The 15,519-nt window shown below is 42.3% G+C and overlaps 1 protein-coding gene across 1 annotated transcript in view; it reads left to right on the plus strand.

Moving 5' to 3' along the window:
- LOC114018710 (sodium/hydrogen exchanger 10) overlaps nt 1-15,519 on the plus strand; it is a 304,510-nt gene that overhangs the window by 91,157 nt on the left and 197,834 nt on the right. Inside the window, exons 9-10 of the mRNA XM_043548755.1 lie at nt 1,288-1,459; nt 5,972-6,053. Of these exons, the coding sequence (XP_043404690.1) occupies nt 1,288-1,459; nt 5,972-6,053 (254 nt within the window). The remainder of the gene's footprint in view (nt 1-1,287; nt 1,460-5,971; nt 6,054-15,519) is intronic.

The raw sequence follows: 15,519 nt of genomic DNA on the forward strand, positions 1-15,519 counted from the left end.
ATGATGTTTTAAACTGCATTGCATTTTCTTTGTTTATGCAGGCACTGGCATTTTGGGGTGCTTTCAGAAATACAATTCTATGTTTATTTTAGATTTTATTTAACACTAACAGCAATGAGTTCAGCTTCTAACAGTAATTGCTGGAATTACATTAATGCTTAGCATTTTGTGGGCTTGCAGGGTAACCTTGTTAATAGGATTCCTTTGCTTAATCATGGGCTGAGTCTGATCAGTTGCCTCATAGAGAATATTTGAACTCTTATGGCCTGGCTGTATAAGAGGCAAAGAGGAAGTTCTACAAAATTTTGAATGGCAAAATTGTGTGGTAGACAGCTTAAGTAATTCAAGCTACCATCATTCTGTGGTTGAGTCTGTTGGGACAAAATATCAGATTTTGTGGATAAAATCATATGGATTGGGAATGAACTGTCTGCTTCTATGGCTGCAGAAAGAAATCTGAAGGGGACAAATGCTATATCTTCTCAGAGTTTAGTCTGTGACTTGTGAGGAACTAGCAATGTTGGGAGCACTTTGTTCCTAAATGATGTCTTTTGCTCTGAGTAGTTCTTGGCCGGTGAAGGCCAGTGAGGAAGTACTGGGTCCATTGCTAGCAGAGAAAAGCAGCATTTCCCTTAGAACTAGGACAGGATTCCAGCTTCTCTGAAGGTAGCTGCTGTGGGACTTTTTGGTCAAATAAAAAAACAAAAAACTCCACCAATAGTACAACAAAACTGCTGACAATCTGGCTGACTATCAGCCAGTATCCAAATTGGACTGTCACTCAAGTTTATAGAGAAGTTTGCAGTAAGACCACTCTCATAGTACTTAAATGCCTTGGATCTACTTGACCCTTGCCAGTCTAGGTACAGACCCGGATATGGGACAGAAAATGCACTATTGTCATTGGTTGATCTTGACCAAGTATCTATGTTAATATTGTTAGATCTATCAGCAACCTTTAATACCATAGTTCGTGAGGTAATATTGATTCACTTGCACACTGCATCAAAAGTGGATGCTGCTGCTTTTGGGTGGCTCTTCTTTCCTGGCTTAATGTTCCCATTGTACGGTGTGAGATTGTAGCTCCTCCCACTAAGAGCACAATTTGAAGTTCTCTAGTGTTCCATTTTATCTTCCCTCCTGTTCAACATGTGCATGGGATTGTTGGAGGGTTTGTATAAAGGTTTGGACTGTAATGCTTTCAATATGCTGATGACACCCTGTTCTATGTCTCTAGCTCTGAGCATTCATATTTTTGCTCATTATCTTATTATTTTATTTACACAGAGGTCTAGTTGTTATGTTGTTGAGCCCTCTTCTGAGCCGCCTTGGTTATGGATTTAACTGGCGCTGGGGAGCTGTCATTGTCTGGAGTGGAATGAGGGGAACTTTTACTTTGAATATGGCTCTTGGGATTAGCCAATCAAAAGATCCGGGTACAGCAGCAATGAAGAACATGGTAAAAAAATAATTAAAAGGGCTATCTACCTTTTTTTTCAAAACTTGTTCATAACTTGTACTTGTACATTTTATTGAAATAAGTGATAAAAGAACTATAAGGACATTTAGGGCCAGATTTTTCAAAGTAAGTCAGCCAAATATATTTGCATATGAGTAACTCTTGCATAAAATAACCAGCACAAGTACATACAGATTATTTAGGTACATAAAATTAGCACATTCAAATCTATTCATGCAATTATGAGTGGCTAACTTTGAAAATCTGGTCTGACTAATTTTAATTCATAATAGAAATATGCATGTAGATGCTGTTTTTTGTATTTAAAAATGCATTGCAGTTTAGTTTGTTTAAATGTTTATATATAATCTGAATTTTCACATACTATACAATGGGTCAATATTATTTCAACAATACTTTCACTATACCTATGTAATTAACACAGAAATATTTTTACTACAGTTAGCGGTCCCTCTTAGAATGTTATGTGGACTCAGGTGCATCATGTGAGCCTTTGTGAACTAGTCCATTTTCTGCTAGGGATACTGTTATCTGGAACTGTGTTTGTTACAAAGTTCTTATGGCTAAGATTTAAAAAAGAGCATGCTTGAAGTTGGGTCCTAAATCCATATTTAGGCACTCTGAAAATCAGGCCAGTTATTTAGTTATCTCTGGAGTTAGTAGCCTGACTTTAGGTATTCACTTTGAAAATTTTGTCCTATATTCCCTCCTGTGAAACTTTTCATGATTCTGGAACTGGAGCCTCCATTGTTAGATGTCTCTCAATTGTCTTGTGTTTAGAACTGTGGTGGTACCAGAATTTAAGATATCAAAAATGAAAATCTCTGCCTCCAGCATTGATGGTATCATTGCTTACTCTCATGTAAGATCTGAAACTCTCTCTGTTTCTGTACCTCAGGGATCTGCTCTTCCTTTAGAGGAATTTTATTCACCTGCATCCTCAGCTCTGCATGGTAGTACAAGTCCTGCTCCAAGGATGTTTTTGCCTTCATCTAGGCAACCTCAGTGGAAATCCTTCTCACTTCAGATTTCATGCTTTATACAGGTCTTGTTCCATGGATCCCACCCTTTTATGGCACCATATGCCTTATCTTATGGGGCACAAATGTGGCCATTTGACCCTCACCTTTTCCCAACAGCTCCTTAGTCAGCTGAATCAAGTTGCAGGGGGAAATTGTTGCTTTCTAAGAATCCCGCAGGAGAGACTCAGTTATCCTTTCAGGAACTCTTAAGAACCTGCATCACTAGGAATCTCAGAATGAGCAGCAAGGCCATGTGGAGGAATATGAGGACCAACCTACCCCTTTATCCATATGCTCAGTATCACCTGATGAGGCTGTGACACCATCAAATATGTTAACTGTAGATTACTTCAGGACCTCCTTGAAAGGATGGTGGACATACTAGACATTCCCTTGGAATTGTCTAGTAGAGAGATCATTAATTGTTTGCTTTTTTTGCATCTGATTTCCCAGGATCAATTAGCCATGCCTATTAACAAAGACATCCTTGAACTTGCTAAAAACTTGTGGCGGACTCTTGCTGCCTTGTCTTGGCCGGATCTTAGAGGGCAGATCTCGGGTATCAAGTTCCTCCAAAGGCATTTGAGTACTTTTTTTATACATCTGATAGCTGGATTGCTGTTTTTAAAAATAGCTCATAAAAATTGAAGTTGCCTGGGCTTTCTAGGTGTTCCCCAAGAGATAAAAGACCTAAGAAGAAGGAACTTCTGGGGAGGAAAGTTTATCTGCTGTCTTGCAGTTTTGTATGGCCAATTATCATGCCTTATTAGCTAAATATGATTTTAGGCAATGGGACAATGGTTTATATATGTCTGAGAGGCTTCCTTAAGAGACCAGAGATGAGGACATCTAGGAGCCAGCAGGGAAAATGGCTGTCTAGATCTGGCACTCCTGCTCAGCTCCACTAAAATTCACTGACATCTGCTATTATTCTAAGGCCACAGTTTTTGTCTCAAAGTGGTTCATCCTGCTCTTTAACATCTTAGTAGCAGATGGATCTGTTTTTGGAACACCCTTTCCTCCCCTTACTCTCCCACCACCCTCTGCCCCAAACTACAAGGAAGCAGAGGCTCTCTGACAGCCCTATGCAGGGCAGCATGACGCCACTTACAGAGGAGATCCCTCTGCCTGGACCCTGGATCAAGTCTATAAAATTCTAAAGCAGATATCTGAAGAGCAGATTCTGCTTAGGAAAATGTCAGAGGATATCTCTGAAATTAAAGCCACGACTGAAGCACACCAGGTCAGTTTGCAGGGGCTATCCCTCTAGGACTGGGGAGGCTGAGAATCACCAGAGTTAAAGGGAGCCAAAGAAGTTCCCACCTCAGTGCCGTATCTCCCATATCTGCCATCTTGCCAAAATGTAAATCAAGGCAGAACCATCAAACACTCGAAGACTGAAATCAGCACATCCCACTGATCAGGAACTCAGACCAGTCTTGGTGCCATAGGGACAATATCTATATTGTATCCTCTCACTGTGGCACCAGGGTTGATTGATTTGCCTAACAAACTGTGCAAACAGGGGTAGGACAGCTATCAATCCAATCTCCTGACTCCATTTCTAATAATGGTTATGGAGTTTTGTTTTTGTTTTGTGATTGTGTGCTGCATCCACTCGTATGTGCAGCTTACATGAAATGTTGCTTCAGATCATTTTGACTTTCTTGCTAGAAGTTTTCCAGGAAAGTTAACACGGTACAAATCCATGCTTCAGATATATCTGATATCTGTGGACCTATCACCAGGAAAGAAATATGTTCTCAGATGTATTTGAAATATTTGTTTTGCGCTTCAAATTTTAAAGGGCACTTGCACTGACCAATGCACTTTCAATGGGATTTGTCCTTTGTTTTACAAGTTTAATGGGCTCTCTTCTGATACATTGGGAAAATAAAAAATTTAATTGCTTTCTCTAAAGGTGGCATTTGTAGAGACATTCATTTCCATTCTGAGGGTTAAAGAACACAGCTTCTTAGTTATCTGTCCATCTCTTCAGTTCTTTCAAGATAGGGATGACCACCATGGAGACACGTGTACTTAGTGGGTCAGGATTTCACCCAGGATCTCAATGGGTCATGGTCACTTTTCGGATCCTGACATGTTTATGTCTGGAGTGAATCCTGAGTTCCACATGAATCAAACCATTGTTCGCTTCACTTTGTACCTGGACTTTGACTTCTCTCAGCAAAAAAATATTCCTTGTGTGTGAAAAGGACTTTAAAGTTTTCTCTCTCCTGTATTCAAAGTTTTAATAAGGTAAAACAGTTTTTTTGTTGTTTCAAGGGTGACAATGAAAAAAAGCAGCCACCAAGATACTGGTTAGGACATGCTAAGTCCTTGAGCCTCAAGTTCATATAGTGCCACTCTTCTATACCTTGGAGGGTTAAAGGCATCTGCATAGTTGGTATTTGGCTATCTACAGATTGCAATATGTCACTACCAGCTAGATTTCTCCTCCTCAGAAAACATTTCTGTTGGCCAGAATGTGCTTACATGTACCATGTAAAGTAAGCTACAAGTAACATTTTAAGGTAATCACTGATGGCCTGTTTACTACATCTATCATATGTTCATTCTCTCGATTAGTAAGATGGGAGAAGAGGGATGTGTAACAAAGGCAAATTACTTGTTTGTAATTCCTTTTGTTGTAGTTTTGTCCCCTCCTACACCTCCTTGGTCCTCGGTGCTACTTGAGAGTGTGGGTGGGGTTTTTTTTCCCTTTGGGGGGTGGGGATGTGGGAGTTAATTTGGTTTTGGGTTTTTTTGAACTACCTGATTGTTCCTTGTCTTTTGCTCTTGAATAGTCTTACTGGAAGGAAATGGATGCACTGGTGTTTTTATATACCAATCTTACAATCTTGTTTTCTGCTAGTGGGGTTATAATGTTATCTCTTCATACTTTCTTCCTCTTGGTAGAATGGGAAAAAAAGAACAGTATAAAAGAAAGGTAGTATGGTCAAGTGGTTAGTGCACTACCCTAGGGCTTGGGAGATCTGGATTTGAGTCCCTGCTCCACCACAGACTTCCACTGTAACTTTGAGCAAGTCCCTCAGGGCAACGGGGATGATAATACTTCCTTAATTCATGGGGTGTTGTGAGGATAAATACATTAAGGAGTGAAGTGCTTTTAGATATCCTAATGAAAAGCATTATTAAATACTCAATATTTTTTAAATATTTTATTATAAAAAGGAATTACTTTTAACTTAATTTTCCTTATTTGGACATTCTGTCAGCTATGAAGAGCATATGATTAAATTTAGCAAAATTATAAATAAATAAAGCCATCGACAATTTGAAGATATACAGTTGTGTTGCACTGTTGAAGATGATGTCAGCAAAGGCATCGTTTATGGAAAATATGTAGAGTACCTCACTGTTCGAAATAATTTACATTTTACTTTGTACTACTGATGATAACACTGATTTGAAGTGGTGACATGCTGTCTTTGTTTTTCTGTTTTAGATATTACTGCATGCAGGAACAGCATCAGTAATGACTTTGATGATTAATTCTACCACGGTGAAAAAGCTGGTTACAACATTGGGTAAAACACACCCATTCATATTGGGGAGGGAAGGAAAATATTAAAAATAACATCTTTGATATTCAGTTAATTTATAAAATCTGCTTTGTTCAGTTCTGGCCTATTTGGTGGATATTAGATTGAGTGCACTAGTGTAATTTTATTACTTTTTACAGTGCATTCTGCATGGATATATTAATTGGACAATTAACACAAAATAGTAAAATATATAAAAATCACAAAACAAGGCATGATATAAGAGTTATCAAAATTGAGTTCACTATAACTCCAGTACCACTTTTGCAGCAATACCCCTTTGTACAGACATTTAAAATTCATTTATCTGAGAGCTAATTGATTTATCAAAATCTTGTTTAAATAAGATAAAATAGAGCCTCAAATCAATGTTTTTAAGGTTTGATATATTTAATGAACTCTCTTTAACAAAATTTTGTACATATCTGCATTCCTAGTTCTGTCCAGGAGTGAAAATACTCAAAATTATTTAATGATAAATTGTTTGTCAAAGATTTCCCTGTCACATAACAGAATTCCTGGCAGATAATGTGTCCACTTACTAAAGAGGTAGAAGACTACAAACAAAATAAACAAGCAAAACAACCTATCAGACAAATGTGATTATAAAATCACCAGTACAGCAGATTCTGGTTTAGCCCAGAAACTTCCACAGTTAAAAATCTGTAGTCCTCCAACCTAAATGGGCAGCAGGATTGGAAGTTGGATGTGGACATAAGGAAAACTACAGCACAGTACACACCTTGTCCAGGAAATAATTCTCTCTTGTATATCTCCTCTTCACCATTCTACAGCAGAATTTTGAAAAGAGAGCAGATGTATTGAGTAATATACATTTGAGAAGGAAGACTTATTTTACAAAGGAGGCTATAGCAATTTGTATTTAAAGGCTGCTTTTGAAAATGCAGTCAAGTCCCTGCTTTTAGTGGCTAGTGAAGATGATGGGCGGTCATGAAAAACAGTGTGACCAACTTAAGAGCCACAGCGTATATTGGTCTGTGAAGTGTAAAATTAGCCTTCTCTTTTTTGATAATCACTGAGGGAAGCTATTGCTTACATGGGAAGAGTTAATTAAAAAACATATTTTTACAGTTTTCTATACAGCAAAAATTATGACAAAGCAACCACTTTGTATTGAGTACTGATAATGTGCTTAATCATAAAATCATAGGACTGGAAGGGACCTCGAGGGGTCATCTAGTCCAGTCCCCTGCACTCATGGCAGGACTAAGTATTAATGCTGTATAAACATCTGAGATATATGTGTGGTATATCCTGACTTTAGTAAGGCTTTTGATCCAGTCTCACATGACATTCTTATAAGTAAACTAGGGGAATATGGTACTGCTGAAATTACTGTAAGATGGGTGCACAATTGGTTGAAAAACTGTACTCGAGTAAAGTTATCAATGGTTTGCTGTCAAATTAGGAGGACGTATCTGGTAGGTTCCCACAGGGTTCTGTCCTGGATCCAGTACTGTTCAATATTTTCATTAACAACTTGGTTGATGGAGGAGAGTACACTTTTTAAATTTGTGTAGGACACCAAGCTGGGAGGGGTTGCAAGCTCTTTGGAAGACAGGATTAGAATTCAAAATGATAATGATATGCTGGAAAATTGATGTGAAATCAATAAAATGAAATTCAGTAAAGATAAGTACAGAGTACTACACCTAGCAAGGAAAAATTAAGTACACAAATACAAAATGGGAAATAACTGACAGGGCAGCAGTACCTACAAGAGGATAGAGATTAATTGTTCTCCATGTCCACCAAGGATAGGACAAGTAGTAATCAGATTAATCTGAAGCAAGGGAAATTCAGGTTGGATGTTAGGAAAAACATTCAAACTATAAGGATAGCTAAGCACTGGAACAGGTTACCTATGGAGGATGTAGACTTCCAATCATTGAAGGTTTTAAATAATAGGTTAGATAAACATTTGTCAGGCATTGTCACCATATACTTAATCTTGCCTCAGTGTGTCAGGGCAAGGAGATTGACTAAATGACCTCTTAAGATCACTTCCAATCCCTGATTTGAGTCTAGATCAGGTAGTGGCTAAACAGTTGATTCATAAATAATATAGCAATTGGTGATAGAAGCTTCATATTGATAAATTTTGTAATGATTATTGTTGAAAGACTTCGCAGAAGTATTTTAGGGAGTTAGTTTCATGCACAAGAAGAGGGAGATAATTCCAACAGTTGTATTGAAGAAAGCATCGAGGTGCAATAGGGAGAAGCCTGGATTTGAGCTTTTCTACACTTGAAATTTGATGCAGGTTAACTTGCATTATTTCACGTAATTAAACCCACTTTGGAAGCAGGTTTGCTGAGTTGTGGGATGAGTTTATCTGCAAAGAAGTATGTGTGAATGCATCCCCATCCCAAGCAACTGTTATGATCTTATAAGTCCTCCTACTGGTATCCCACAGAGGTATTCCAGCTACCTGGATCAGCCTTTCTGTTTACTTCTGTGCCCTCTATTGTTCCAGGGTCATCCTGCCTGGATGTCACCTCTCTTTTTAAGTGCTGGTGCACATCCAGGTGCTGTCCTTTGCATTTCCAGCTCATGGAATTCACATACTTGTGTCATACGCCTGATTATTAAGCAGTCATGCCTCATGTGTCAGTATAGTCCTATGCTGAGGGGCCAGGACTTAATTGCCCTCTGGGGAGAGGAGCATGTACAGACCACTCTGAATTCTAGCCACTGCAATGCACAAATATATAAGCAGCTATCCAAACAAATGGAGCAGGTCACCACCAGGATCCAAGCATGTGCTGCATTAAGCGAAGGTACTCCAACTGGATTATAAGTAGGGCTCAAGTCATGCCAGAATGCCCCAGAACACCATTCCAGCATACCAGAAATGTCTTCCGGTACTGTTACTTATGACTGATAGCACTGGAAGTGGATTCCAGCCCTTCTTTTTTTTGGACTCCAGCACTTGTATTAAGACTGTGAAGGACAATAATAGGACCTCTGGGAGAGCTTGTAGCTTCTACAATGAGTGAACCATATATTTGTGAGATCCCACCAAACAATCACTGCATTGTATAGACACCACTGAGGACACCCCCACTGATGTCATAACAGGATGCAGACCAGGAGATTGTTAATGAAGTACTGGATATTGACTCAGTGGACCAAGAGACAGATGCTGCTCCAGAGACCAAGGAGCTGTCCAAGATACAGCTAGAGGTTGCACTTGGATCACCAGCAGAAACCCAACCTGTGGAGGGTACAACTTCCAGTAAGTATTGTATGATATATTATATTACAACTTTATGAGGGGATTTAAACAACTTAGTTCCAGGTGTCATCAGGGTGCTGCCAGATGTTGGTCTACCCTCTGTCTGCCTCCTGGGTTTTTAACCCCTCTTCTCTACAAGTTACTCAAAATAGTGGCCATGTGGGAGGGTGTACAAACTCTTCACTGCCCCTGCCCTTTTTAAAAAAGTAAACACACAACCATCACTTAAGCTTATTGTGTACTGCTCCACACACTCCTATCATGGCTTATTGTTCTCTCTCTCCTTCCCAGTCATTCCTCCCCAATCAAGCCTCTGCCTCCCCGGCCAAGATGGTGGCACTGCATGTGTTAACAAGGAGATAGTTTGAAGAAAAGGCACTTTTATAGTGTTGGCAGATACAGGAAAGGAAAAAGCAATAAAATTATTTCTCCGGTTCAGGGCTTTATTAATACCCTTAGCTTTAAGCCATTGTGCAGTATTATAAAATAAATCAGCTGTCACACTACACAAACATTTCTAAGAATGAAGACTATGGGTTACTGCAGAATTCCGTTTCTCTTGCAGAGCACTTTACTCTGATCTGATGATGTTAAAAATGAGAATTAAACCACAGATGATGCTCTAATTTGGTATGGAGATTGCATGACTATGCAGCTCTTAGCGCGGCCAAACTGAATAACTGGCTAAATAGGTGATTTATAAGGGTCAAGGGTGTGTGTGGGGGGGGGAAGTTTTGTGGAACATTGCAGCAGATACTGTGGAGAGAGGGGGTTGTATGATTCTGATGGCCTCCTTCTCAGCATTATGGTACCAGTCTCCTGCGTGATAGGAATAGTTAGGATTGTCAAGGAGGGCTTTATACTAACCATAGAAGGAGAGAGTGATAATGGGGCAATCATGACACAAACAACCAAATAAGAAAACCAACCTCAAGGCATCATGCATATTAACATATCCAAGCACTAAGGTGCATGTAAGGAACAGATTTTTAATTGTTTATGTGCTAATGCTTGGTATCTATACAATAAACAAGAGGAATTGAATACTCATGAGAAAAAAATATGACATTTTTGGTATTACTGAAACTTGTTGGGATGGATCTTATAACGGGAACATTAAAATTGGTAATTACAACCTGTTCTGTAAGGAGAGAATGGGAAAAAGGGAATGGCACTCAACATAAGACACTATTACCTGTTAGAGTCATAGATGATTCAGAATCATAGGACCTTGAGTGCTTATGTATTAAAGTTCTAACTAGTAAAACTAAAGTTGGGGTACTGGTGGGTATCCCTTACAGATCACTTAATCTCATTAGATAACAGGACAAACTCCTCCTTAAACATCTGTTTGTAATGTATAGAAGGAAAAATTGTTCTTTGAGGGCTTGCTCATGTCTATTCCAATGTAGGTGTGTGCACGCCCTGAGCAGAGTCACCAGAAATTTTTCCCTTAATGGTATCTGTTGGGTCAGCTCTAGTGCCCTCTGGTGCCATGTACTCATATTGCCAAGATAAAGGGCCCTGCCAACCCCACGCCCCCTCAGTGTCTTTTTACTGCCTGTGACAGGGTGTTGGAACTGTTCTCTTTGCTTCGGCAAGCTTTTCCGAGTGTTTTTTCACTCTTTTTACAGTGTATATAATTGATTTGGTTGTATGTTTTTTGTTTTTTTTTATGTTTTAGTTAGTAAATGTTTGGAGTTTTCTCCATCAGTTAGTGAAGTAGGTTCGTTTCTCAATGCCAGGGCATGCCTCTGTCACTGGGTTTCAAGGCCTGTGGCAAGCCAGTGTCCTTGAGTGACCCGAACTCAAGTTGTCTCAAGGCCTTGGGAGAGACTCACATAAGAGATCGCTGCCAGCTCTGCAATAACTTCAAATCTCACACAAAAAAGGACCAAGAGGCAAGACTGAAGGTCATTCTTATGGAAGCAGCGCTAAGACCCACCTTGGAACTGAGTTGCTCTGACTCGGCACCGAGTACCTCGGCATTGGTGCAGAGTGCTCCTCCCGCCGTGTGAGTGTCTTTGCACCATTCCTGGTACCCAAGAAGAAGCACAAGATGCAGCCGTCTGAGAGGGGTCATTCCACAGTGCTGAAGATGACCAGGCATGGGGACTGGGACAGAGTGAGACCTAAGTCAGGCTACACCTCAAACTCAGGACTGCAACAGCTGGTACCAGTGATCCAGGAGGCCCTCCAGAGGTACTGTCTTTGGGCATACAGCACGGGACTCTTTCTCTTCAGAGATGGAAGGGGGGTTCTCCTCTCACCCTCGGAGCCACCTGCTCTACTCTCTGAGGCACTCCTACCCTGACATGACCCAAGCTCAGGGTTCCCTCTTGTGCTCCTACTCAGTGGTCGCTGAGAGCAGAGTGCCACCACTGGCTAGACGATCCGGAGTCTCTCCTTCAGGTGGGAGCAGTGAAAGAGATTTCACAAATCTGGAGATGAGAGGGGTTCTACTCCCTTTACTTCCTAATTCTGAAAGCCCAAGGTGGTCTCAGGCCTATTCTAGACCTGCAGTGCCTCAAGAACTTAAAGTTCTGCGTGGTCTCCCTGACTTCCATCATTCCCTCTCTGGATCCTGGGGACTGGTATAGCACCCTCGATTTAAAGGACAACTATTTCCACATATCGATTTTCTGAGGACACAGAAGGTCTTGAACCATACACACTACCAGTTCGTGGTACTTCCATTTGGCCTGTCGGCTGCTCCGCGGGTCTTCACCAAATGTATAGCGGTAGTGGTGGCCTTATGTTGGGTAGTACAGGTCTTCCCGTATTTTGACGACTGGGTAGTCCAAAGGCCAGTCCAGGGTTCAAGTGGGGTCCAGCTTCCACCTCATTCAGTTGATTTTCCAGGCCCTAGGCCTACTAATAAACATTCAGAAGTCTACTCTCGTCCCAGTACAGAAGATAGAGTTCATCAGACCAGTACTTGTCTCCACTCAGGCCAGAGCCTTTCTCCCAGGAGGACAGTTTGAGGCGATCATGGCCCTGGTAAGGTCCCTCAAGGTCCACCCAGTTTCAACAGCACAGAGCTGTCTAAGACTCCTGGGCCTCATAGAGTCTTGCACTTATGTGGTGAAACATGCGAGACTGCACCTAGACCCCTCCAGGCATAGCTGGTCATGCTCTTAGGGTCACACTCGCCTATTGCCAGTACCACCTGATTCCGCAGTACCCTTGTGTATGGTGAGGCAAACGATCATTCCTCCTCTATATATTCCTCCATTAGACTATGTAGATTAGGGCTTTCAGACTCTCAGATTTCTGTTCAGGGCTTTTATGATTACCCTACCCTAGACTACGATCTCCTGAATGTGTTCCTTCAAGGGATACTTCAAGACTTGGGTGACCTTGACCTGCTCAACACCCTTGGTATGATCAATTCTGGTTCCTTTCTCCCCACCCCTGGTCATATTGGGACCCTTGGGCTGTTCACCACCAACAGTTGTCTAAGGTACCCAGTGCTTACAGGGAACTCCAGAGTCAACATTCTCCATTCCCCCACAGCACTCTGCACCTCAGAACAAGATGTTGGAGAAGCAAGAAAGGAGAGCAGATGAAGAGGCAACCCCGCCGATGAATAGTTCCTTCTCTTCCCTAAATCAGAGGTTCTCGAACTGGGAGGTGGATGGGCTCCCTTGGAGGGGTGCAGAATGTATTGGGAGGGGGGGCATGAAGTTTTAGGGGGAAAAACTTACTGCACACATTTTACCCACATCAGTGAATAACTAGCAAAGCTGATTCCTCCAGACATATCAGGTCCTCAGATGGCACTGTGCATTTTGATGGATTTCTGTTAAGCTTGCATAGTATTATACAAAGTTGTTTCCATCTGTACATTAATCCGTTTGCTTTGCTGCAGTGTGGTGGGGCGTAAACAACTACAGATACAAAGAAGTGGGGGCACGATCAAATAAGTTTGAGAACCGCTACCCTGAATGAAGCTGTTATGCCACCTCCAGTTGCGGTAAATGCCTTTAGTGTCAGCATTAAATGAAAAAAGTGGCAGACACTCTTGATATCCCATTAGAAGAAGTCCAAGAGACTCAGCACAAGTTGCTGGATGTTTTTCAAAGGCCATCTGCAGCACAGGGTACCCTTCCTGTAAGCAAAACATTGTTAGAACCTGCCAAGACAAATTCTCAGACCCCTGCCACTGCTTCCAGCAGCTAAAAGGGCAGACAAAAAAAAAATACATTCTAGCTACAAGTTCAAAATTTTTATTTTCTCATCTTGTCCCTAACTCCTTAGGTGTTGATGTTGTAAATGAATACAACAAGTAGCACCATATAAGCATATCCCATATGATAAAGACCAAAAGCATATAGATCTCTTCAGGGCCTTCCTTAGGATTTATGAGGCCCTATGCAGTATTATTAAACTGGTGCCTCTATGCTCCACTGAAGGCGGTCCCCAGCCAACACCGCTGACCACCAGTGTGTTGAGGGGGCACAGCCACCATCCCCGCCTGCGGACCCCCAGAACTCCCCCTGCCATTGCTGACACACACCAAGCTTTGTACGCAGCAGACACTGCGGCAGTGGCTCAAGGCAGGCTTCGCACTGTCAGATGGGGGCTGCACCTTGCCAGAGCCCACAACCCTCTTGCAGCCCTTAGCCACTCCTGGCTCACCACGAGCATTTTGACAGGAAGTACAAAGCAGTAAAGCAGTAATACGTGTGTGTGTGTGTGTGAGAGAGAGAGAGAACCCGTGCATGTGAGAGAGACCGAAAGAAAGCCAGTGTGTGTGTGACTGTGTGTTGGGGGACTGTGAGTGTGGCAGTCTGTATTGGGAGACTGTGACTCGTGAGAGGCAGAGTATATGTGCGTGTGAGAGCCTGTGTGACTGTGTGTGTTAGGGAAGTGTGAGAGACATTGAGTGCACTGTCACTTTAAGCCTCCCCACTCCCCTGCTCGGCCTGGCTCCCCCCACCCCACTCAGCTGACTCACATGGAAGTTTCGCTCCTCCTGTCCTGGCCCGGCCCGCGCCTGAGACTGAGAGATGCAGCCCGGCAGGGTCCAGGGAGGGACTCTGCTCTGGGTGGCGGCAGGCCATGCCGCCAGTGACCAGCCATGTAGCTCTGGGCTCCTTGGTGCTGGGGCGGCAGAGCGGGAAGCTGGAGCCCTCAGCCGCCTAGCTGAGGAGCGAGGGAGGGAGTGGGTGGGGTTGGGGTTGGGATTGGGGAGAAGCCCACTGGTCCAGCGCGGAGGGGGCGGGGGCAGAGAAGAGAGGATTAAAGCCACAGCCAGTGAGGGGAATGGTGTCCCATTTTCAGGTGCCCTACACAGCTGCATGTGCTGTGTATGCCTAAGGACGGCCCTGGATCTCTTTGATCATAAGTTACTCATCTGCCACCCTGCATTTGGAATTGCTAATTAACAGTCAATTCTGGCAAAATATAATCACATTAACTGTTCAAAATTTGATTCCTTTATTGCACACCTCTCACAAGGGCAAAAGAAACAATTTCATGCCTTTATCATAGAGGAACAGCTTGTTGCAAGGACAACTTTGCAAGCTTCTCTCAATGCCACTGACACAGCAGACCCTTCCATCTCCACAGCTGTAGTCATGCATAGAGCCTCATGGCTACAGTCCTCAGGATTTCCATGTGAAGTCTAGAACACTGCAGAAGACCTATTCTTGATGGTCTTAAATTATACAATGAATCCACCAATGATTCCTTGCATTTGCTGAAGGACTCTAGGTTCAACCAGTACTCCTTGAGCATATATATACCTGCAAATAGGAGGAGATTTAGTCTCAGACAGCTCAGAGATCCCACCCATCCCAGTTTCCTGCCTACCATGCGGTGTTGAGTCACCTAAAAAGAAACCCAGAATGCAGAGGAGAAAGTTCTCAACCATTGCACCTTGATCAACACAGCAGCCATCATCTGCAAACCATTTGTTTTGATGCCTCAGTCCAGACCACACGCCTACAATCTGGATCTAATGTTGTACCACCCTGCCCTCCTCCATCCTCATACCTTTCTGGGATCTTCTCTCATTTCCACAGCACATGGGAGCAGATTATCACCAACAGATGGGTCTTGGAGGATATGACCTTGGGCTACTCCGTCACCTTTTCACTCCATATCTCCCTCTCACCCTCCTTCCCCATGCTTTTTGAGGGCCCCATCTTCTGAGCCTCTCCTGAGGCAAGAGTTCTCCCCCTCCTC

Source organism: Chelonia mydas, chromosome 6, assembly GCF_015237465.2.
Source record: "Chelonia mydas isolate rCheMyd1 chromosome 6, rCheMyd1.pri.v2, whole genome shotgun sequence".
NCBI lineage: Eukaryota > Metazoa > Chordata > Testudines > Cheloniidae > Chelonia > Chelonia mydas.